General features: G+C 39.0%; 1 protein-coding gene across 1 annotated transcript; it reads left to right on the top strand.

Annotated features, from left to right (window-relative positions):
* Nucleotides 1-632: 632 nt before the first annotated feature.
* On the top strand, nt 633-24197 carry LOC141215230 (galanin peptides-like). Its single transcript, XM_073665555.1, has 6 exons — nt 633-844; nt 2597-2677; nt 7889-7943; nt 17850-17936; nt 22633-22710; nt 23956-24197. Exons 1-6 carry the CDS (start codon nt 761-763, stop codon nt 24015-24017), a joined length of 447 nt encoding a protein of 148 aa, XP_073521656.1. The 5' UTR covers nt 633-760; the 3' UTR covers nt 24018-24197.
* Nucleotides 24198-25717: the final 1520 nt, after the last annotated feature.

Genomic DNA, 25717 nt, shown 5'->3' with positions numbered 1-25717 from the left:
CGATCCTCCTTAGTCTTTAAGGACATACTGTGCATTTATTATATGGTTATAATTTGGGTTATATATTCTAGTTTTGACTTTTCGACGTTTTCTGGCATAATCGACAATAATATTTACTCATCTCCTCTGTAAGTCACAAATCTTTATAGTACAACGTTCTTCACGCACTAATGTGATGACGGTCTTATGGAGAAGCAATGAAGGCGCTGCGTATAATGTCTTTTTTATTCATAGCTTACTCTTCTCATCATTCTTAAGTGGTAGATTCGTTCTTTTTATTCCTCTGGCCGGACTTAAACATATTTAAATTTATATAACCAGAGGCAGAGTAATATAATGTCCCCATTCATTATCTTGTGTGTATAGAAGGAAGTGGCCAAAGAAGAGGAGGCAAGTAGGATGAAGCTTCTTGGACTGGTACAAACTGTCCACCCATGCCATAATCACAGGTAATTGCCAGGGCTGTTATCTGTCTTTTGCCTTCATATTGCTTCAAAGTACCTTTAATTGAATTGCAGTAATTTTTGCCCTCCCTTAATGCAGTGACTTGTGGAGTGGAAATGATCCAGTGACGTCTGACTCCATCACATGCGCCCTCAGGGAGGGAGAGCGGTCCATATGATCCTGGTGCCGACCATAAATAGCCAATCCCCACAGCAGATACAACAAACGCCCAGGGGAGACCTGCCTGTCCTACAATGCACTGAGATTCCTGCTGAGATTTTTCTTGGACAAGTCTGCAGAGCATAACTCCTTCTGTATGCCAGCTGGAAGCACCGGTAGCCCTCCACTGCAAGACACCAGACAGAGAAGCTGCAGACACAGAGCCGCAAGTCACATCAAGGTCTGTCTGCTCTTTCAATATCATTGCTACTTTTTATTTTATATTATGTGTGCTTCAGATTATTTATTTCCAAGTTTAGTCATTCCTTCTTTTTGCATTTTCATTCTTCTCTTTTCATTCTACTATTCTATTTTTTCTTTTTCTTTTCTTACTTCTTTCTTTCTTTCTGTTTCTTCTCCTTTTTCCTTTTCTTCTCTTTTTTTCTTACTTTTTTCTTTCTTTTTCTCTTTCCTTTCTTTCTCTTGTCCTTTCTTTCTCATTCTTTATTTCTTTGTGTCCAAGATATGTAATACAGTTGTAGCTTAATTTTATAGAACAATATTTGTGATTTATTTTTTATTCTTCTTTGCTTTTTTCTTTCTTTCTTTCCTTCTTTCTTTCTCTCATTCTTTCTCTCTCATTTCTTTCTCTTTCTTTCTTTCTTTCCTCTTTCTATGTATATTCAAACATACAGCTTGATACACTTATACAGAATACAGTTATAACTTACTTTTATAGAGCAATATTGGTCTTATTTTTTCCTATCTTTTCTTTCCTTCTTTCTCTACTTTTCTTTCTTTATCCTTCTTTCCATTTCTTTCTTTCTCTCATCTTTTCTCTGTCATTCTTTCTTTACTCTCTTTTTTTTCTATGTATATTCAAGATTTATAGTACAGTTATAACTTATTTTTATAGAACAATATTTGTCATTTATTTTTTTACTTCATTTTTTTCTTTTTCTCTCTTTCTCTCTATGTATGGTCAAGATGTGTAATACAGTTCTAACTTACTTTTATAGAACAATATTTGTAATTTATTTGTATTTTTCTTTGCATTTTGCTTTTTCTTTCTTACTTTCTCTCTTTCTTTTTCTCTTTCTCTCACTCTTTTTTTCTTTCACTTTTTCCTTCTCTCTCTCTTTCTCTCTTTTTCTTTCTCACTCTTTCTCTCTCTCTTTCTTGCTCTCCCTCCTTTTCTATTCCTCTCTCTTTATTTCTTTCTCTCTTCCTTTCTCTCTCTCCTTTTCCTTCTTTCTTTCTCTCTCATTCTTTCTTTCTTTTTGCTTTCTTTCTATGTATTTTCAAGATGTTTAATACAATTATAACTCCCTTTTCTAGAACAATATTTTAATTGTTGATTTTCTTCAGTAAATGACGTTCCCTTTGCTATACACACTAAATAGTGCAATTATATTACATATATTTGTGCAAGATTTTAACATAGCTGATTTATTTTATGTGAAATATTGGATAAGATGCTTTATGCTGTCATCCTTGATGATACTAGATGTTCAAGAGCAGTGACATTTTAGGTCAAGCACATTCAACAAGGGCACAAAAGAGTTTGACGTGACCTGAAGATTTCTGAACAAACCCTTGACTTAATTCTAACATATAAAATTGAGCGTATTATATAAAAATATAGATACTGTCATTTGTAATTTTACAAAGTAGTGTACACTAGCCAGGGGTAATAAGGTGGCTGGAGGAACATGTGCCTTAGATACTGGGAGCCAAAGTGGAGACTTATAAAGTTATAAGTTGAGAGGGCACCAAGTTGAATTTTTTCCCCGGTTAAGACCATTCTTGGTACATTTCTGCTTATATGTCTTTATATTTAAAATGTTTTTTTGCCTTCTTGTTAAAAGGGAATCGATTTCATTCAATCATTGTTTGAACCTACATTTACAGTGAGATTTATACTTTTTGAGTATTGTGTCCTTTTCCTTTGTTACTTAGACGTTTTTTGTTTTCTTCTACTATGTTCATCCAGATGGAAAAGTGCACAGGTCTCCTGTTCGTATCTTTAATATTATGTGCCACTATCTCACAGACATTTGGACTAGTCTTAACCGTAAGTATATTTTCTAATATATAATTTACAAACCAAATAATAATTCTTCTCCTGACCCAAAGGATGTGCCAATTAAATGTGAGAGCATGAGGGCATGGGCATTATTAGTGTATATGGGTATCTGTGATGGCATAGACTTTTTATGTATGGCTAGGGTCATGAATGTGCATTATAGAAAAGTTTCTCCTAATTGATGAAGCTTTTTAGTTATTTTTTTAGATATTTATTATAAGGCCGCGTTCACACGATGAGTATTTGGTGAGTTTTTTTAATATCAGTATTTGCAAGCCAAAACCAGTAGGGGGTGAAAAATACAGAAGTGGTGACGTGTTTCTATTATACTGTTCCTCTGATTGCTCCTCTCCTGGTTTTGCCTTACAAATACTGATGGAAAATACTGACCAAATACTGAACGTATGAACGTGGCCTAATTGTGATTTTTAAGAAAGATTTTTAAATTAACCCCTATCCTTAGCATTGGTATTATAGATGAAAGCTCGTTCATTTAAAAGGGTTGTCTACTATTTCAATTTTGATGACCCATACATGGTATAAGCCATCAATATCAGATTAGTGGCGGCCCAAAATCTGATATGATATCACAACCAGTCAGCTGTTAACAGTGTACAAAGCACAATATCACAGCTCCGTACACGTTACTGTGACCGATCTCAGGTACTGCAGCTCAAGTCCTACTGAAATGAATTGGAGCTGAGCTGCAGTACCAAGAACTGCCACTACAGTGTACGGCGCTGTGCTGTTCCAGCTCTGTAAATTGTTTACAGATGATTGTGGGGGTGTCTGCTTTTGGACCGCCACTGATCTTATATTCCACATTGATGAACCTTTGTAAGGATAGATATCAGAGTAGTGGACAACCTCTTTAAATGAATGAGTTTTCGTCTATACTATCATTGCTAAGGATGTGGAGTATCACATTCAAATTTTAACAGGACATTTTTCAGATAAGATTAGAGATTATGGTACTACTTGGCCACACTTAAAGTGGCGGTAGACAATAGCAAACACTGACTGACAAAATCTCTCACGAATATGCAGACATAGTGCCAAAGAGGCACCATCTGACTGTCATGATTCCTGGGACACAGTAGTAGTTAAAGGAGATGATCAAATCTTTTGAAATAAAAATCTGCCAGGTTTGATAAATTAAAAAAAAGTAGTTTTGCATCGAATCGATTTGCCATAGATTTCAATACTGCAAAGTCTCCAATTGCCCCGAAAAGACTTGTGCAATGCTCTAAGATCTCTTTTATGGCTTAACCTAATTATTTTGAAGCTCTTTAACGTAAAATAGCCTTAGTAATGTTAATGTGACCTCACTATAGACAGGGATGCTAACCTGGTAGTAACCAACAGCCCATTTAATAAAACAACCCACTGATAGACTTTTCATGTTTTGTAAAATAAAATAAAAAAGTCCAAAAGTTCTCTCTCTTAGTCATTTGTGATCAGGATGACCATTCTGTGCAAAATACTGACTAATACTGACAGAGTCACTGTCAGAGTTAACATTATCATGCTGTGACTAAGATGAGTGATGTGCACTATATTCAACAATACCCCCGTTTCCTCCCAACTAATACGCTTGCCAGAGGCAAAGGAGGACAATTGTGGTCTGTATTTGGTAGTACTACTGCCCGGGCGGCTGGTGCCAGTGGTAGTGATGGTGGTTCTGCAGCTCTTACGTTCTGAGCTGTGGTATGGGTTTTTGTTTCTTTTACACTACACCATCCAATTTTTCTTTTACTATAGATTTTGTACAACATTATAATTAAATTTTGACAATCTTTTTCAACTCAAATTATTCAATCTGTGCCAAAAATGGACATGACATTGTGCATGAATAGTAAGGCTTTTTGCAATTTTCACAGTGCCTAGAAAACTCATGAATCAGCTTAGTCTTTTTCTACACTACCCTTATGGGATGAAGAAAATAGTGCATACACCCCCTGCAATTCACACTGTGCAAAAAATTGTCCCAAACTCTCTTATAAGACTTAGATCTTTTAGTCTTCTAGTTTTAGGGGTTGTCCACATCCTAAAAATATCTGTAAAATGTTCATCATAAAAATGTATTGAGCAAACATACTTTTATTGCCAATGCTGCCCTGATCTTGAGCTATCAGCATCATGCAGGGTTTCCACAGCTCCATTTCTGGTTCCATGCTCAACATAGGGGTGTATTTTCTCTTTCGGCACATCATAAGCAATTATAAATGGTAGCTGTACTTTTAAATAACTTGATCTCATTTGACAGACAATGTGCTAAATAGACAATCTGCAAATCACTTCATTTTTAAATTATGTTTTCTTACCCCTGAAAAATCACTCCAAAATGCAGAACACTAGTCCCTTCTGTCTAATTTGTCCACTTCTTGTTGTCAAGAGTAATCCTTTCAAGCAGCAGAGACGAATTACAGGAAGGTGGGGTGGGTCTTTGTCTCTACAGGAAGTGGGGGTGTCATTCTCTCTACAGTAAGTGGTAGCAGGTTTTTATCTCTCTAATGTAAGTGGGCTCTTTGTCTCTACGGGAAGTGGGTCTTTATTGCTCTGCAGGAAGTAGGGGTGTATTTTTTTTCTACAGGAAGTGTTAGCAGGCTTTTATCTCTCTAAAGGAAATGGGATCTTTGTCTCTACAGGAAGTGGGGGTGGGTCTTTATTGCTCTGCAGGAAGTGGGGGGTGTCATTCTTTCTACAGGAAGTGGGAGCCGGCTTTTATCTTTCTAAAGGAAGTAGGCCCTTTGTCTCTACAGGAAGTGGGGGTGATCATTCTCTCTACAGGAAGTGAGGGCAAGTGTTTATCTCTCCAAAGGAAGTGGGGGTGGGTCTTTGTCTCTACAGGAAGTGGGGCGGTCTTTGTCTCTACAGGAAGTGGGGCGGGTACTTGTCTCTATAGGAAGTGGGCGCGAGTCTTGTTGCTCTACAGGAAGTGGGGGGTGTCAATCTGTCTACAGGAAGTGGGGGACGTGTTTTTATCTCTCTAATGAAAGTGGGCTCTTTGTCTCCCTGCTCCTGCTCTCCTTTCTGCCAAATTGTAAACAGGGAAAACAAACTGGTGGGCTTTCAGCTCAGGGCAGGTAACCATGCATTCTGGGAGGTGAGAAGAAAGGACATTTCAGCACCTCTAATGGTGGGGAATGGAGATAACATATTAGGTATTTCTTCTATAGATAAAACAAAACTGGTTTTAGTAAACCTTTCTTCATAAGTATAATATAGATTCCAGAGGAACAGCAGGCACGAGTTTCTGCACATACCTAGTCTTTTTTGTATGTCCCGTATGTGTATATATATATATATATATATATATATATATATATATATATATATGCGTACAGTGCAGACCAAAAGTTTGAACACACCTTCTCATTTAAAGATTTTTCTGTATTTTCATGACTATGAAAATTGTACATTCACACTGAAGGCATCAAAACTATGAATTAACACATGTGGAATTATATACTTAACAAAAAAGTGTGAAACAATTGAAAATATGTCTTATATTCTAGGTTCTTCAAAGTAGCCACCTTTTGCTTTGACGACTGCTTTGCACACTCTTGGCATTCTCTTGATGAGCTTCAAGAGGTAGTCACCGGAAATGGTTTTCACTTCACAGGTGTGCCCTGTAATGTTTAATAAGTGGGATTTCTTGCCTTATAAATGGGGTTGGGACCATCAGTTGTGTTGTGCAGAAGTCTGGTGGATACACAGCTGATAGTCCTACTGAATAGACTGTTAGAATTGGTATTATGGCAAGAAAAAGCAGCTAAGTAAAGAAAAATGAGTGGCCATCATTACTTTAAGAAATAAAGGTCAGTCAGTGCGAAAAATTGGGAAAACTTTGAAAGTGTCCCCAAGTGCAGTTGAAAAAACCATCAAGCGCTACAAAGAAACTGGCTCACATGAGGACCGCCCCAGGAAAGGAAGACCAGGAGTCACCTCTGCTTCTGAGGATAAGTTTATCCGAGTCACCAGCCTCAGAAATCGCAGGTTAACAGCAGCTCAGATTAGAGACCAGGTCATTGCCACACAGAGTTCTAGCAGCAGACACATCTCTTCAACAACTGTTAAGAGGAGACTTTGTGCAGCAGGCCTTCATGGTAAAATAGCTGCTAGGAAACCACTGCTAAGGACAGGCAACAAGCAGAAGAGACTTGTTTGGGCTAAAGAACACAAGGAATGGACATTAGACCAGTGGAAATCTGTGCTTTGGTCTAATGAGTCCAAATTTGAGATCTTTGGTTCCAACCACCGTGTCTTTGTGTGACGCAGAAAAGGTGAACGGATGGACTCTACATGCCTGGTTCCCACCGTGAAGCATGGAGGAGGAGGTGTGATGGTGTGGGGGTGCTTTGCTGGTGACACTGTTGGGGATTTATTCATAATTGAAGGCATACTGAACCAGCATGGATACCACAGCATCTTGCAGCAGCATGCTATTCCATCCGGTTTGCGTTTAGTTGGACCATCATTTATTTTTCAACAGGACAATGACCCCAAACACACCTCCAGGCTGTGTAAGGGCTATTTGACCAAGAAGGAGAGTGATGGGGTGCTACGCCAGATGACCGGGCCTCCACAGTCACCAGACCTGAACCCAATCGAGATGGTTTGGGGTGAGCTGGACCTCAGAGTGAAGGCAAAAGGGCCAACAAGTGCTAAGCATCTCTGGGAACTCCTTCAAGATTGTTGGAAGACCATTTTCGGTGACTACCTCTTGAAGCTCATCAAGAGAATGCCAAGAGTGTGCAAAGCAGTCATCAAAGCAAAAGGTGGCTACTTTGAAGAACCTAGAATATAAGACATATTTTCAGTTGTTTCACAATTTTTTGTTAAGTATATAATTCCACATGTGTTAATTCATAGTTTTGATGCCTTCAGTGTGAATATACAATTTTCATAGTCATGAAAATACAGAAAAATCTTTAAATGAGAAGGTGTGTCCAAACTTTTGGTCTGTACTGTATATATAGATAGATATACATATATATGCTGTAACAATAAACAAAGGAACCCTTACTGAAGATTGCCCAAACTTTTCTCAACTGGCTAAAGTATTTTCAGTGTGCAATTGTTGAACTATTTTGGCTCCCAAGGAGCATGAGTCTGGATACTATTTGGTATCAGGGTCAACTAAACAATCTATGAATATCATTAAGCTTATTAGATAATCGATGATTGTTTTCACAGGGGAAAGAGAAACGTGGCTGGACATTGAATAGCGCTGGTTATCTCTTAGGACCACGTAAGCAGTACCATTACTTTACATTGTATACTTATTCTGGGACTGAAACTTACTAGGCTTTAAATGGACATTAACTTAGTATTTGGTGTCTCTACATATGTACATTTTTTATTTTTTTCATTCTTCCATGTCACATTCCATTTTAAGCTGCAAAGAAGCTGGACAGAAAAATGTCTCCTTCCATGATCAGTACTATAGCTCAGATATGTCCAGTTTTAAAGGTCGCTGTACACACTAGATAAAAATCAGCCTATCTAATGTGTATAAGGGTCTCCAGACTGTCCCCCTCAGAGGAGATTTCGGGAACATAAGGAAAAGGTGGTTGGAATTCAAGATCTTTTTATCCGGAGAGGAGATCAGCTGCTGATAGGGAACATACTGGAGAATTCCTGCATGACAGAAAAAGTGACAGCCACTAAAGTCCATTTAAGAATTGTACAAAATATTTTTATTGACACATAAATATAAATTTCAGATATATATATATATATTCAAGTAATCAGCAGCAAGGGGACAGATTGATGAAGACAAAAATACAATGTAAAAACATGTGAAACCGTGGCAGCATACAGCTAACCAGAATAATAATCTATCGAGAGTCACTTATACATGTGTATATAATTCATATATTCAAAACGTGTATATATATATAATACTCTCATGATAATATTAACTCATGTATATAGAATCATGGAATCCAGGGTTCATAGTAATAGATCTCGTACTAAGCAAAGCAATGTGCAACAAGCATTTATAAGATATATTTATGCATAGCAATTACCTGGATAGCCACTGGCAGCTCAGCACCACTGTACGCGTCACCGCGACGCGCGTTTCGGAAGAAACCTTTATCAGTGGTGCTGAGCTGCCACTGATAAAACTGAGCTCTCGATAGATTATTATTCTGGTTAGCTGTATGCTGCCACGGTTTCACATGTTTTTACAATGTATTTTTGTCTTCATCAATCTGTCCCCTTGCTGCTGATTACTTGTGTATATATATATATGAAATTTATATTTATGTGTCAATAAAAATATTTTGCACAATTCTTAAATGGACTTTAGTGGCCGTCACTTTTTCTGTCATGCAGAAATTCTCCAGTAGTATTGTATGATGGTCCGTCCGAATTTTAGGTCATTTTTGCAGTAATATGGATCTATATCGATTATGTATAGCTATTTTGTGTTTACTGCTGAACATAGAAATACTCGGCCGGCCATTCCAGTGTATGGGAGAATTGGGAGAGATCACTGTCGTTTGGCCAAAAGATATCAAGTGTGTATGGCCATTATTCTGACTCCATAACTAGGCTGCGAGTGTGAAGCTCTTGAGACACAGTTTCTTGGCTGTTTCTATGTACCAGTACTCACACGAAGAGATTTCATCAGATAGCTGTAGATTCACATATGAAGATTCCATTTTCAAGTTGAATTCTTGTAGTTATGCACAAATACAGTACGTAAAAGAGACTATTTAGAACCAGAGATGCAAAGACATGAGCTTCTTAACATCACTGACATACACTATTTAGTAAGAAAAGGAGGAGGAGGAGTTACGACATCAGGGCAGAGAAGACAAACAGGGAGAGAGACAGTACAAACTTCTAAAAGGCAAACCTTATTGCATAGCAACGTAACAATACAATACTGTATGATTCCCAAATAGTGGGGCATTACAGCCATCTTAAGAGACATTGACATTCATCAGTGGTATAAATAAACTAAAAGTAGGCTTTATATGGATTTTTGGTTTATATGCAATTTTAAGGTTGATCAGGGAATCCTTTAGTTGGAGCTAGTCGCTGCTATGGTTAATCTTTTTTGGGGGGTTCAAAAATACCTATTCATTCTCAATGATATGAACTGTATGTGTAATGATAACAGCAGAGGTTATAAAGAAATAGAGATGAACCTGTTCAGTATTTCGGGAGGATGGCTCTTAGCAACATCATCCGATTGGCCAAGATACTCCTGTCTTCCATCACTAGTTCTAATTAGCATATTTTTTTGGGGGGTTAGAATTTTAGGATTGGATTATCTTCCAATTCCTAAAATTGCACTTACCTGAACATCAGCAATGACGAAATCTTGTGACTTTATTTTGCCAACCCTAGCACGTTCCTTGATGTAAGTGGTGCCATTGCTTAGCCCTAACATCTGTATGAATTCTTCCTCTGCTAAATCTAGAAAGATTTATCAATGGGAGTATATAGTAGTATAGACAGCTGATAAGGTCATAACATTATTTGGAGCAGGCTATGAATGTGCATTGCTATAAAGCAAGCTGATGCAAAGAAGCTTTGAAGACTTCATGTCATGGAACCCCATCCAAGTTAGCTTTATCCCTACCTCATTGGAATTCTGCAGCTTGAACTTATAATTATGGACCAGGTTGTCTATAGTAGCAAAAAGTTCTCAATAGAGATCAGCGAACAAATTTGAGTTGAATTGAATTCTACAAAAATCCATATTTGCCAAAATGCGGATTTTTTGTGATTCGTTTCCGCTTGGATATAGCAAAATTGCGGCCACTGGCCGCCATTTTTCTGATCTACACTGTGTTCCAAATTATTATGCAAATAATATTTTCTCAGATTTTCCCAAATTACCTATATGAATTGCAGTCATTGTAATTTTCCAGTCAAATAACTATTAAAGTACAATTGAAAGGTTTTTGTACAAACTGCCTATGATAACAGTATATTTAAAAAAAAATAAAAAACTCAATCTGCGCTCAAAATGCATGTTCCAAATTATTATGCACAGCAGAGTTTTCAACCTTTTCATTTTAATAAAGAACAAAAAAATGGTCATTTTTGAAATTATAAGCATTAGCAGGTTATTACAAACTGAAATCAAACAGTTTTCAACTCAAAACTTTATTCTAGGTAATGTTACATTTGCACATAGGACCGCTTGTTCGAAAGGAGCTTCTGAACTCTCTCGTCCATTGAATTTGTCAGGTTTTGGATGGTTTCTGCTTCAATTGTTTAGCATGAGGACAGAATACCCTCCCAGAGCTGTTGCTTAGATGTGAACTGCCTCCCGCCATCATAGACACTCCTTTTGATGATGCTCCAGAGGTTCTCAATGGGGTTGAGGTCAGGGGAGCATGGGTGCCACACCATAAGTTTGTCCCCTTTTATGCCCATAGCAGCCAGAGATGCAGATGTGTTATATGCAGCATGAGATGGGGCATTATCATGCATGAAAATGATCTTGCTGCGGAATGCACGGTTGTTCTTCTTCTTGAACCATGGAAGGAAGTGCTGTTTGAGAAACTCAACATACATTATGGAGTTCATCTTTACCCCTTCAGGGATCCTAAAAGGGCCGACAATCTCTCTCCCCATGATTCCAGCCCAAAACATTACTCCACCTCCTCCTTGTTAGCGCCGTAGCCGTGTTTGCATGGGGTGTCCATAAACCAGCCATCCTCCACTCCATCCATCTGGACCATCGAGATCATTTCATGCATGATAATGCCCCATCTCATGCTGCACATAACACATCTGCATCTCTGGCTGCTATGGGCATAAAAGGGGACAAACTTATGGTGTGGCACCCATGCTCCCCTGACCTCAACCCCATTGAGAACCTCTGGAGCATCATCAAAAGGAGTGTCTATGATGGCGGGAGGCAGTTCACATCTAAGCAACAGCTCTGGGAGGGTATTCTGTCCTCATGCAAAACATTTGAAGCAGAAACCATCCAAAACCTGACAAATTCAATGGGCAAGAGAGTTCAGAAGCTCCTTTCGAACAAGGGGTCCTATGTGCTAATGTAACATCACCTAGAATAAAGCTTTGAGTTGAAAACTGTTTCATTTCAGTTTGTAATAACCTGCTAATGCTTATAATTTCAAAAATGACCATTTTTTTGTTCTTTATTAAAATGAAAAGGTTGAAAACTCTGCTGTGCATAATAATTTGGAACATGCATTTTGAGTGCAGTTTGAGTTTTTTATTTTTTTTAAAATATACTGTTATCATAGGCAGTTTGTACAAAAAACTTTCAATTGTACTCTAATAGTTATTTGACTGGAAAATTACAATGACTGCAATTCATATAGGTAATTTGGGAAAATCTGAGAAAATATTATTTGCATAATAATTTGGAACACAGTGTATAGTGGGCCAATAATAAAAATCTTTATACTCACCTTACCCCTCACCTCTCTGGCCCTGCCAATACTCACCGCCACCCGTCCAGTACTCGCTGCATCTTCTGATTCCCCGCTGTTCATGATGATATCCTTGGGCCTCTCCCACTGTGCCAGAGGACTATTGGCTGTCATAGTGCCCAGAATGGTTCTGCGCATGCAAACAGGAAAGTCACAGTGCACATCGTGACATCATTATGCTATTGACCACCCGCACACTTGTGCAGAACCCTCCGGGAGGGAGTTCCGGCGGCAGCCCGGAACAGTAGGTGAAAGGTCTGAAGATTCCACCATGAGCGGTGGAGGATCAGAAGATGCAATGAGGAGCAGAGGGTCCAGAGAGGTGGGAGGCGGGGGGGGATAAGGATTTTTTTATATATATATATATATATATATATATATATATTATGTTTATTAGCTCTGGGATCTATAGATACCCCAGAGCACAATAAGAGACATTAAACTGGCAGAGAATGAGTTCAATGCAAATTTAATTACCAGGGAAAAACACAATAACAGGCGAATTAGAATTTTGCCTCATCGGCTCATCTCTAACTCTCAACGATATATCCCTTCTAAAGGGACTTAAAAGGGATTAGGGGACATTCGAGAAGTGAGGAGGAAAGGTGATCCAGCATCAAAATAGGAAAGGGTTCTTTACGGTCAGTGCAGTCAGACTGTGGAATGCCGACCACACGGTAATAATGACAGAAACTACGGCATATCAACATTTATAAAGAGACTGCTTTTTCAATAACGAATGGTAATGTGGGTTTTAAATAATCTAGTGATAAAGTATAATTGATCAAGAAAGGTTGAATTTGATTGACCTATGATTTTTTTTCAACCAACAATAGAAGAATAAACTTTATGTTTCGGTTAAAGAGGTTGTCCACTTTCATCAATCTTCTGCCTGCAGGCTCAGTTAGGTGTAAAAAAAAAGTAATCTGAGCTTCACTTACCCTCCCCAGGTCCAGCGCTGTGTCTCCACCACTGCCCTGGTCTCTGTTGTTTAGATGCAGTGGTGATGTCACATCAACAGCACTTCAGCCATTCAACAGAGATCAAGGCAGAGGCGGAGATACAGCTCTGGACCTGGTGAGGGTAAGTAAAGAAAAGTTTGTTTTTTTACACATAACTGAGCCTATGGGCAGATAGTTTGGCAACATTTGACATACATGTTCAGAGGATGTTCACACTTAATGTATAGCTGGGCTTCCTAGGGGTTTGGTAATTATATAACAGTATAGGCAATCAATCATAAATTTAAGTCTGTGAAAGAAATTAATAAAAAAATGTAAAAAAAATATAAAAAAAGACAAATATAAAAGTTGAATTGATTAATTTATTACCTCTATTAATATAATGTAAGTAGCAAAATTTAAAAAAGTTAAAAATGCAGATTTTGTAGTGCTGTGTGCGTAATTGTCCGAACTAATAAAATAGAAAAAAAATATTTATCCCGTATGGTTAATGTCAACATTGAAAAAAATGAAAATAATAAAATTGCTGTTTTTTAGTCATGTTAATTGCTCAAAAATGGAATCAAAATAAATAAAAAAGTATTATGGAGCCCAAAATGTTACTAATAAAAATTCCAATTCACCCCACAAAAACAAGACCCCATACCACTCTATCAACCAAAAAATAGAGAAGTTATGGATGTCAGAAAATGGAGTCATTTGTTTTAATTTTTTTTCTTACACATTAAAACAACAACAAAAAAAAACAATAGACTAAATAGATTTGATTTCACTGTAAACCACATTGACTCATAAAACAAAGTTACCAGGTTAACATAAATGATGTAAAAAGAAGACCAAAAAAAAAGCAACAGCAGAATTGCTGTTTTTTTATTTCAATTCAACCCAATTAGATTTTTTTTTACTATTTTTCAGTAGAATATTTGGTAAAATGAATAGTGTCGTTAAAAACTACAGCTCGCTCAATGGCTATGTTGAGAAAATAAAAAAAAAAATGAATCAAAAGAAGTGTCTCTCAGAAGAAAGGGTGGAAAAGGCGTGAGGACAAAAACAAAGAATCGCCCGGTATTAAGGGGTTAAGAAAAACATGCATGTTTAATTAAATCTTAAATACTAAGATGACCAGGTTTCTATACGTATTAATTGCAATCAGTGATCCCACTTGATCTATTAATTAGTTGTTTAAAGGATTTGTCTCATGCTCTTCGGTAAGTGCGTTCTGCTCCACTGCCTCCTGCTTGCCGGGGGCGCGTTCTATTGACTGACAGTTGGGCAGGTTCTCCAGCTTGATTGACAGATCCATCTAGCAGCATTGTTGCACAACTTGCACTCTCAATGCTGCTATATAGAAGCACTGAATCTAGTTTAAAGGATTTGTCTCATGCTCTTCGGTAGGTGAGTTCTGCTCCACTGCCTCCTGCTTGCCGGGGGCGGGTTCTATTGACTGACAGTTGGGCAGGTTCTCCAGCTTGATTGACAGATCTATCTAGCAGCATTGTTGCACAACTTGCACTCTCAATGCTGCTATATAGAAGCACTGAATCTAGATTAAAGGATTTGTCTCATGCTCTTCGGTAGGTGCGTTCTGCTCCACTGCCTCCTGCTTGCCGGGGGCGCGTTCTATTGACTGACAGTTGGGCAGGTTCTCCCGCTTGATTGACAGATCCAACTAGCAGCATTGTTGCACAACTTGCACTCTCAATGCTGCTATATAGAAGCACTGCATCTAGATTAAAGGATTTGTCTCATGCTCTTTGGTATGTGCGTTCTGCTCCACTGCCTCCTGCTTGCCGGGGGCAGGTTCTATTGACTGACAGTTGGGCAGGTTCTCCAGCTTGATTGATAGATCTATCTAGCAGCATTGTTGCACAACTTGCACTCTCAGTGCTGTCATATAGAAGCCCTGAAGCTAGCTGGGATCAGGCGCTAACGTCATGTTCCAGTGATCCTAGCCTGCGTTCAGGATAGTGCTTACAAGCTCTATTGGAATGGGCTCATAAGGACTGTGCATGTTAGGTCACAGCAGCAAGATTGCAGTGGTGGCCGGTAACCTAGGCACTGAGCAATAAAATCAGTTTTTTTGAGAATGGAGATGAAACATTTTAATATATGGGACATATCAAGACATGATAGGATAGGAAATACTATGTCAATTTATTTACACACATATCCATGCAGTAGTTTCTGCTGTGCATCTAGACAGTGACATATGGATGTGGCTGTAAAAAAACAAAAATTGGGGTTAAAATTGCAGAATTATCCCTTATAAATGGTCTAGCACTTAATTTTCCTGTTTTATATCACTCAATTGAATCTCCGGTAGTGATTCTGCACTCGTTTTAATTAACGGAATGAAAGTGGCGTAATGTGGGTCTGGTATTGCCAGATGCCAGCTTGGTTAGACTGGCTAATAGCCATCATCCTTTATTTCAGGTAGTATTGATCATCTTTTACTGGTTAAGAAAATTCCCATTTCAATGGGAAAAGAAGAGTCCCCCATGTTTATGTGAGCGTACCTTTAAATAAGTAATCCTTAAAATTCAAAACCAGAATAGAAGATAATAAAATACTTAAACTTACTTTACATAAAACCTGGAAAGACTCTTTCACGACTAATAATTCCCAATTAAAAGGCTATTAGAGGTGGAAAAATATATCTTTATCCCATTTCTGTAAAATGTAAAAAATGTATCCTAAATCCATAACTGTAAATGCGCAATTTTCTAAAAGCAAAAATAACAAAAAAAAATAAAAAGAGGCATAAAATCTTCAGAAATTGTTTGGATTTTGGTGCAGAATTTTCTATAGATTTGCTGCTTTGGATAAAACAAAAGAAATATTCTGTACTGATCTCCTCTGGCGTTTCTGTGGCTCTTTTTCCTGGTGCTCTGACAGTCTCAACCCGTCAGTGGAGGTGAGTATAGTGGGTTATTTTGTTTTTTTCATTTTCAATTTTTGCTAAGCTTTTTTTAGGAGATGCAGATGTTGTGGCAATAAACTTCCAAATCCTCAAAAATTATAATTTTTTTTTTTGGGGGGGTGGGATTTTTATTTTCCAAAAGAACTTAATGGCTATGTGCACATGATTTCTTTTTCTGCGGCGGAAACCGCCTGAAAGACCTATGAAAAAATGATCAAAAGAAAGAACATTTGCATTTCTACGTAAAAACAACTCGCAGTTCATATGTTCAGGTTTTCGAACGTTTTATAACCACTTCAGGTTTCTAAAAACGCCAATCGGATAAAAGTAGTAACATGTCCATTCTTTCCACTCGGAAAATGTTCTGTACTTTACAATACAAGTCAATGGGAAAGCTCAAAAGACACACGGAAGGCGACTGGATGTTTTTTGAAGCTTTTTGCCTCTAGGGGTTTTTTCATTATTCAATGGAGTGAAAAAAACAACCGGAAAACAAAAGTAAACAAAAACTTCTCTAATGAGAAGTGAAGAGTGTACCGGCAAGAGAGCGCACTGCTAGTGGATATTGTAAGGAGAGAAAGCAGCCAACAGAGATCAGCCCCGCCCCCAAAAGTGACATCTGTTCTGGTCTCGGCTTTTTCTGGTTACCGGGTTCTCTTCTTATAATGCACACTGACCTTACACTCTCTTGCCGGCTCGTCACTTCTCATTAGAACTGGTGAGGGAGCGCACTGTCACTGTGCATTGAAAGTAACACCACACAGTGTCAAGTGAGCTCGTACTTAGCATACATTGGAATTGAGAACCGACACATGCTCAGTATAGAAGGGGCTAGCCCAGCCCCTGAAACGTACATCACTGATAATGCTTCGTTTCACGGTGAGGACAGAGGCTGTGGCAGTGACCGAAGCCTCTGCTCCCTGATGACATCCCTTTTGAATATCCCAGTATGCACAGTAGATAATCAAATAAAGTGTCATAAAAACGGAGGTAGGTAAAAAAATATATATAAAGCCGTTAAAGAGAATGATAGGGACTTTTTATTTAAAGTATATTACAAAAGAGATTAGATATAGATATACATTTAGAATGAAAATCGATATTGGTTTCAGAGCATCCCTTTAACCTTGCTTCTTGGTATGCACAGTATGATGCCCCTCACAGTTCCCCCACACAGTATGATGCCCCCACACAAGCATCACATCCCTGCTGTTACTGGCCTCTGCTGCTAGTTTAGGTAGAGTCTGAAGGACCTATCCAGACCCTCAGGTCACTTGACCTGAATGTTTTTGTAGGATCTTCAGTTTCTAGAAATGGTGAAGCAGGGATCTGTTGGCTCCTTGTCCACCATTGTATTCCACTGTATCTGTGTTCTCATCACACAGATACAGTTGAAGGCAGGGGGGACACAACCCCTACCTCCCGGGACAGCTCCACAAATATGAGACTGTCATGTATAAAGGATTTCCTTAAAGTGTATTTTTCCTCAAAAATATACAATGACTGCCTATTTATAGGGTAGGTAACGAAAGTGTGATTGGTATAAGTTACACCCCTGAGGATCTCCACTTACCAAAACTACCGAGTGTGTGTCTCATACTGAAGATCACCTGAACAAAGTCAAGCTTCAGTACATGCAGCCTCCATAAACATTCAGAGTTTGAGTGGACATTCATTGTATCCTAATAAATAATACTTTTTTATGTTTGCAGATCTGTGCCTTCTCTTGTACTAGTAATGTGCATTCCAACCATTCACCTTTATGTTTATAAAACGACATGACACATCCATAATATTCAGAAACCATCCGAAGTAACTGCAACAATTGATTTATTTACCAGATGCCGTAGATAACCACAGATCTTTCAATGACAAACATGGATTAGCTGGGAAACGTGAGCTCCAGATAGAAGAGGATGTAAAGTCAGGTAATGTGCGCTCTAATTATATTGTCGCAGATTGGTTGGAAATCAAAAATGAATGAAAGCTAACTACTGCCACCTAGTGGCTGCCAATAAAACCACATCAACCATAATTCTGCTTCTCTTACCCGTAAGATGTAAGTGTTAAATACATGGAATTTTAATCCAATTTCGGCAATGTGATCATAATCTCCATAGCTGTATTAATAAAATGAATGTAAATGTGCATTTTCCTTGGAGCAAGTCAGGATTTAGTTATATTATTACACTAATGGTTAATTTACTTCGGTTGCAGTTCTTTTTTGCTATGATCTAACATTTTATAAATGCATGATCAAACTGAAAATGATTACATAAAATAATAAAGAAATACGTAATATACTAGTAAATAGATAGTTATATTGGGACAAAAAATGAATAACAATAAGAATTAATAATATAAACTATTAATAATCACTTTCATTAATGTTATTAATAATAACTATTATTATTATGCATTTTTTATTATTAACAATAAACTAATAATCATTGTTATTATTATTATTGACATTAATGAAAATGTTGATTATTAATTATTATTATTATTATTATTATTATATTAGTAGTAGTAGTACTATTATGTCATCATTTTTGTCCCAATATAATTATTTACTAGTATATTATGTAATTCTTCAGTATTATTTTATTTAATCATTTTCATTTTGATCGTGTATTTATAACATGTTATATCATAGCTTAAAAAAATGCTAATAATTATTATGAATAATAAATTGAGATAAACTGAAAATTATGATTCATAATAAGATTGTGAAACGTGAAAATTATTAGGAATAATAAACTATTATTAATAATAATCATACATTTAAATATTATTAATATAAAAATATATTGAGAAAAACTGAAAATTACTATTACTAATAATATTGCCCAAACCTGCAAATTAATAATAATAATCATAATAAAAACTATATTGAGAAAAACTGAAAATGATGGAAAACTCTTTCATTTACGGTAATTGTATGGAAAATACAATGCCTTTATGGAGACAACATATAAAAGCCGTGTCTACAATAATATACAGCATTTCTTTGTGTACGAGACCCAAGAAACCAGCAATGATCAGGAAATTTGTGTCTATGTGAATGATATATTCAGTAAAAAGAAAGTTTGTGTCCTGTTAGAAACAGCATTAGTGAAGGATCACTTTAATTGCTCGCGAGTCCTCACGGAGGACCTGTCACCGGTCAAAAGTGACCAATTTTTATTCCAGATCTCCCAAATATTCTTTTTTTTAAAATAAGAGCAAAAACTGGCCACTTTTGACCCGGTGACAGGTCCTCTTTAAGATGAATTTCCACCCTTGGACACCATTAATTGTTCCACAGTTATGTACAGATTCATTTTATTGTGGTTGGAGCTCAATTTTTCTAATACAAAAGTCCAGATTTCTGCAGAGGTTTAAGGGGTTTTCCAGTTTCAGAAAACCCCTTTCCCCAAGCTGTTGCTTGTTTTCTTTTATTTTTTTAAAAACTTTTCTCTACTTACCCTCCCCAGGTCCTGCACTGAGTCTCTGCCGCTGCTGCTGTGTTTTTTGTCATTTACACAGCGCTGCAGCCAATCAGGCTCTGAGCTTCTGTTATTGGCTGTATTGCTGTCGATGTGTTGCAGACATTAACAGACATCCGGAGCAGTAGTGGAGACTGGACCTGGGGAGGGTGAGTCAATAAAAGTTTGTTTCTTAAACAAACTGCAGCTGGGAAAAAGGAGTTTTCCGGTTTCAGAAATCCCTTTAATACTAAATTTCTGGCCTATAGCAGTCACCAATAGAGGGAGCTTACAAACTTGCTGCATACATTTCTATGGTAAACAATAGAATGCAAAGCTTCTATGCTCCCCCTAGTGGCAGCCATAAATAACCAATAAAAAGCTATTAAAGGGAATCTGTCACCAGGTGTTTGCTACCCCATCTCAGAGTAGCATGATGTAGGGGCAGAGACCCTGATGCCAGCGATGTGTCACTTACTGGGCTGCTTGCTGCAGTTTGGATAAAATCTCTGATTTATCTGCTGCAGATCTAAGAGTTCTCTGAACCAGGTATTTGCTATGTAATCTGAGAGCAGCATGATATAGGGGCAGAGACCCTGATTCCCGGGATGTGTCACTTACTGGGCTGCTTGCTGTCATTTTGACACAATCCATGTTTTCTCTGCTGCAGATCTAGCGGTTCTCTAATGCTGAGCTTTGTATAACCCCGCCCACACCACTGATTGGAATGCTGAGATTTGTATAACCCCGCCCACACCACTGATTGGAATGATGAGCTCTGCATAATCCCGCCCACACCACTGATTGGAATTCTGAGCTCTGTAGAACCCCGCCCACAACACTGATTGGCAGCTCTCTGTGTACACTGTGCATAGGCAGAAAGCTGTCAGTCACTGGTGGGGGCGGGGTTATACAGAGCTCATGAATATGGAGGATTACATGGCAGCAGGTTTACTAATCCTGTAGTGATAAAATCACTATTTCATCAGCAGGATATCATTGCTACAACTAGCAGCCCAGTAAGTGACACATCGCTGGAATCAGGATCTCTGCCCCTGTATCATGTTGCTTTTAGATTAGGCTGGCAAAAACCTGCTGACAAATTTCCCTTTAAAAGGTTGATATATACTTTATGGCTAGCCTATACATAGAGAGACATTAATATATTAATTAGCTATATATATATATAAAATATAGTATGACGATTATTATAATCCGTATTCCCTCTCGTTTCCTATTGTTTTTGCATTATTTTACTATTATTGTACTACAGTATCAGATTATTACTGTACGTCCGGCACCAGTGTGACACCGGTACTCCCTAACATAAAGCCCCGTCCCAGCATACGTAGACTTAAAGAAAGTTGGAGCCAAGTTAATGATTATTGCAGTTTAAACATGATGGAATCATTAAAATGTTGAAATACAATTGGGAAGTATGTACAATATTTAACCTGAATGTGACCCCAGCGATGGGAGATACAATTGGATTATTTGTCTACAATTAAGAAATAAGATCCAGATGCCATTTGTTTTATTCCATGTCAGGTTATTATTGCATTTAGAATTTTCATAGATTTTGAAACATAAAATACATTAGTTCATTAATTTATATATTTTATATGTGTATATATTATAAGCTGGTATTCTCTGTAGATTGCAGAGGAGCATTAACAATTGATATTAATAATAGTATTTATATTATCCAGGACCGGTTACAAAAACATTATGATTTGTACAGATATAAGTTAAAGAGGAGTTCTAAACATCACGAATGGTTAAAATTGCTTGAAAAAATAATCAACTTGTTGTTAAAAATTCCTTTTGAAAATTGAGGGATTTTTTAATAGGTCATCAATGTCTGATCAGTGGAGGTGAGGAACCGGCACCTCCTGCCGGTCAGCTGTTCCGCTTTTGGCTGGAACTGCTCAGTTGCAGAGCTGCACAGCACGGCTCCGATTGACTAGTGGCCGCTACTGGGTACTGCACATCCTCCACCTACTGGTTTGTACCAGGCAGCAGGCACTATACAGTGGACGGAGCTCTGTGCACTTCCAGCCACCACCGACACCGGGAACAGCTGATCGGCGGGGGTGCTGGGTGTTGCACCGCCACCAATCAGACATTGATGACCTATCCTAGGGATAAGCCATCAATGTTAAAGTCCTGGAGAACTTGTTTAACCCAGGAGGCCACAAAGCTAACAGTGCTAGACACCATGCTGCCCCCATAAATTATCTCCTACCTACTTATTAGTCGTGGTCCAACAGAGGGGATCTAGACCAACCGGCAAATTGAGGAACTTTTGTCCATGTAAGGGTGTAGAGGCAGAACACATAAGCGACCTGCCCTCCACCCTTTCTTAATGGGACTGCTGAATGTTGCGTTACAGGGGTTGTCCACTACTAGGACAACCCCTCCTTGATCTAAATGTTTTGCCCCGATAAAGTAAAAATGCTTCTACTAACCTCCCGTGTCGGCGCCGTTCCAGCGGTGTCGGCACTTGCATTCCCGGGCTCTCGTCCGCCTTCGGACATTTTGAACATGAAGAAGAAGTCCAGTCTGCCATTGATATCTCACGTCCTCTTTATGTTCAATCCGTAAGAAAGCGGGGACAGTGACGCCAATACTGATTGGGCACCGGGTACGTGTCATACAACCGCACGAGAGCCCCGTGACCATGAGTGCTGACACCGCTGGAACAGCGCCGGCACTGGAGGTGAGTATAGGCTTTTTTATTTTATCAGAGCCAAACATTTAGATGAAGAATACGTTGTCCTAGTAGTGGACAACCCCTCTAAGGTTTTACTGGCAATCCTATAGAGGATGAATGGACATTACATGAATGAATGACATTAGCGCCAAAATAGAGAGCCTCATGTGTGATGAGATGAGAACACAGGAAACTGATCAACTAAAAAAAGGGATGAAAGCAGAGAACTTTGTGTGATGATAAAATGCTGCTGCATTGCCTACGAAAGCAAAGTTTGCATTATAAGCTGGGCTTGGAGAGAAGAGTCCGGACAAGAGGAAAAGAGTCCAGTGGACGGTCCCTGCATGGAGAAGCCAAAGGGAGAACATAAAAAGCACAGCCACATCTCTAAGCCTTTCCTTACATAGGACACGCGCATTTTAATATTTTTTTTATGTTTTCCAGGAAACTTTTTTAGACCTGTGTCCGATGAGAAAGTCCTGCGTACGCTGATTGAATTTTTAACATATTTACATCTGAAAGGTAAGTACAGCTCTGTACAATGTTCTGTCTAGCCCAAATTAGGGAAAAGGCTTAAATCACCCTATACACAGTCATCCTATACACAACTTACCTAAGGATATGCTCTGCTAGATGCTACTGATGGTAACATTATTTCTCATGAGCCACAGACAATTGCAATGGCAGTGACACATTGTTTTGGCCATTGTTGAGGGCGGGGGTGATTTAGGGGGAAAGAGATACCTATTTTTTTTATTTAGCTACACAATTGACCCTCATGCCACAAAGTGCTCCATCCACACAGTATGATGTCCCAACAGTGCATTCCCTCACGCAGTATGATGCATCATAGTCAATCTCACCCACAGTATGATGCCCCCACAGTACATTGCCCCACACACAGTATGATGCCCCCACAGTACCACACACACACACACACTCACACTATGATGCTCCCACAGTGCATTCCCACCACATAGTAAGATGCCCAAGTCACACCACACACACATTATGATGCCCCCACAGTGGCCTTTCCACATGATGCCAGCCCCACAGTACCACGATGCCCAACAGTCCATTCCAAATTATACCCCCCCACAGTGCCCCCCAATACAGACTGCTGGACCCAGTGATTGACTGCAGTGGTCATGAGCTGCAGTCGTGGCAAAGAGACAGGGCTGCAGTGGCAGGGAATAAGCTGATTTTCCATTTTTTTACTCACAGGATGCCTATGTCAAAAAATGTTAACCTATAAAAACCCTTTAACGGTTAGCTCACACTGCTGTATAATCTTTCATGCGAGAGAATCAGGCCGATCATACTGATGACACTTGGCTCAAACGCTGTCAGAGCTTGATCCGAGTGTCATCTGAGTGTGCTCCGATTCTTTTGCTTGAGAGAATTTCAGCCCAGGTGCGGAGAAGACAGAGAACTTAATTTCTCTATCTTCTCCATTGTCTCTGTGAGTGTACATCAGACTGCACTCAGATGACATTCGAGTGCAGGCCGATATTTCAGATGCACCCATAGACTTATATGGGTGCGCGTGATCCGAATTCCGTAGTCACTTGCAGCATGCAACCCCTATAAAAAAGTCCAAATTCACGATTGCCATTTCAAGATGCAATTTGACATTCTAGGACATCGGTAAGATGCAGAAGTTTAAAGATGTCTGTCCTGATGACTAAATCATAAGAATTATAATCTACAAACCAGTATTCCCAGTAACATATATCACTCAATCTGACTTTTTTTCCTTTCTTTCAGAGTCCGGTGAACTTGATAATTTAACTTCTCCAATGTCCTCAGAAGAAACAAACCAGTTGTGAAAAAATAAATCCTTTGTATTTGATTGTATAATGATGAAATGACCAATCCGATAAATGTTTTCACTCACTGTCCATAAAGATCCACTTATAAATATATTCCAATGATATTACAGTGTATTTTTGCTTACGTAAAATGAAGCTATACAATAAAAAATAGCAGCTGCTGTTTGATGTTATTCACCGCCAGAGTCATCATTAAAGACACGTTCTATGTCTACATCTTTCAGCTGAGTTCACATTCATGTTCTCTGATTCATCCAAATTCTGGCAAAAATTGCTTTGAAAAGTCACTAAAATTTTTGTGCAATTTGGAACTGTGCAAAAATTCTGCAACTTTTACCATTTTCACGGAAGTTTCTCTTAGCTCCGACAAAAAGGGGCGTAGCTGGGGCAGGAAAGGGGCTCTGCGGGGGCAAGTGACATCACAGTTCGTCTAATTCATGTGGCGTTTTTTCCACTGACAATACCGAATATATATTCCTAGCTATAAAGTAAAATTGGTAGATACACATGTTAACCAAATTTTTCGGACCATAAGACGCACTCCACCCCCCCCCCAAATTTGGGAGGAAAATGGGGGGTGCGTCTTATAGTCCGAATGTAGCGGACCAGGGAGTTGTGGTGGTGGTGGAGCGGGATCGCAGGAAGCAGGGTCCCTCCCTCAGGAACCCGGCAGCACCAGAAGTGTTGTGTTGTGCGGGCTCCGTATCGGTGGTCAAGCAGGGCTTTCCCGGCGGACTCTTTCCTGAAGCCATGCACCACATGCGCAGACTGGGATCTCGGCCCAGATGAGATCTCAACCACGCAAGCACCACCTCCGGCGGCCATCTTCCTGAAGCCATGAGCCTCAGGGAGATGACAGCCAAGATCCTAGTCTGTGCATGCGCTGACTCGGGTGGCCATTTCCCAGTAGACCATGGATTCAGGAAGATGGCAGTCGGAAAAGCAATGCACTCCCCTCTGCCTCACCACCGACAACGGCCCTGCAGCATCTCACTGATTCTGCCACCGCAGCTGGGTTCCTGAGGGAGGGACCCTGCTTCCTGCGATCCCGCTCCACCACCGCAACCCCCCGCTGCTGGGGCACCCCCTTCTCCCACTCAGAGCCCGCAGCATTGCTCTACTTCTGCCACCGCCAGCTTCCTGAGGGAACATGCCTCCTGTGACCCCCGCTCTGCTGTACCCAGGTAAGATATCTATTCGAACTATGAGACGGACCTCAATCTTATAAAAAAATATTTTTTCCTATTTTCCACCCCAAAATTTGGGGTGGGTCGGGTGCGTCTTATAGTTCGAAAAATACGGTATTTGACTTCCAGGTAATGATCCACCAAAAATATTATTAGAGCATATTGGTCACAGCAGATCTATCAAGTTTTACAACACAAACTGTATAGATTATTAAATAGATCTTTTAGAGCTACTGAGACTGATGTACTTACTTTGAAAATATACATCAGAAGGGGTATGTAGTCCTGATATCAAGATGAGCATTCTAAGAGTCCTCTACTCATTTTAACATGAAACTTGAAAACTCCCAAAAAGGATTGTACGGCCATTCTGCCATGGATTTTCAAAGTAAGCACACCAACCTCAACAAGTCTAATTGATCTATTTGACAATACATGCAGTTTGTATAGTGGTAACTGGTAACAGATCTACTTTTAATGGCTAAATAGTTTTGCAGAATCCAGGGGGCC

This window comes from Phyllobates terribilis, unplaced genomic scaffold, assembly GCF_046119375.1.
Source record: "Phyllobates terribilis strain yellow unplaced genomic scaffold, ASM4611937v1 Scaffold_231__1_contigs__length_3143052, whole genome shotgun sequence".
In the NCBI taxonomy this organism is placed as follows: Eukaryota; Metazoa; Chordata; class Amphibia; order Anura; family Dendrobatidae; genus Phyllobates; species Phyllobates terribilis.
Note: the sequence above shows the minus strand (reverse complement) of the source record. Positions and strands in the feature narration are given on the sequence as shown.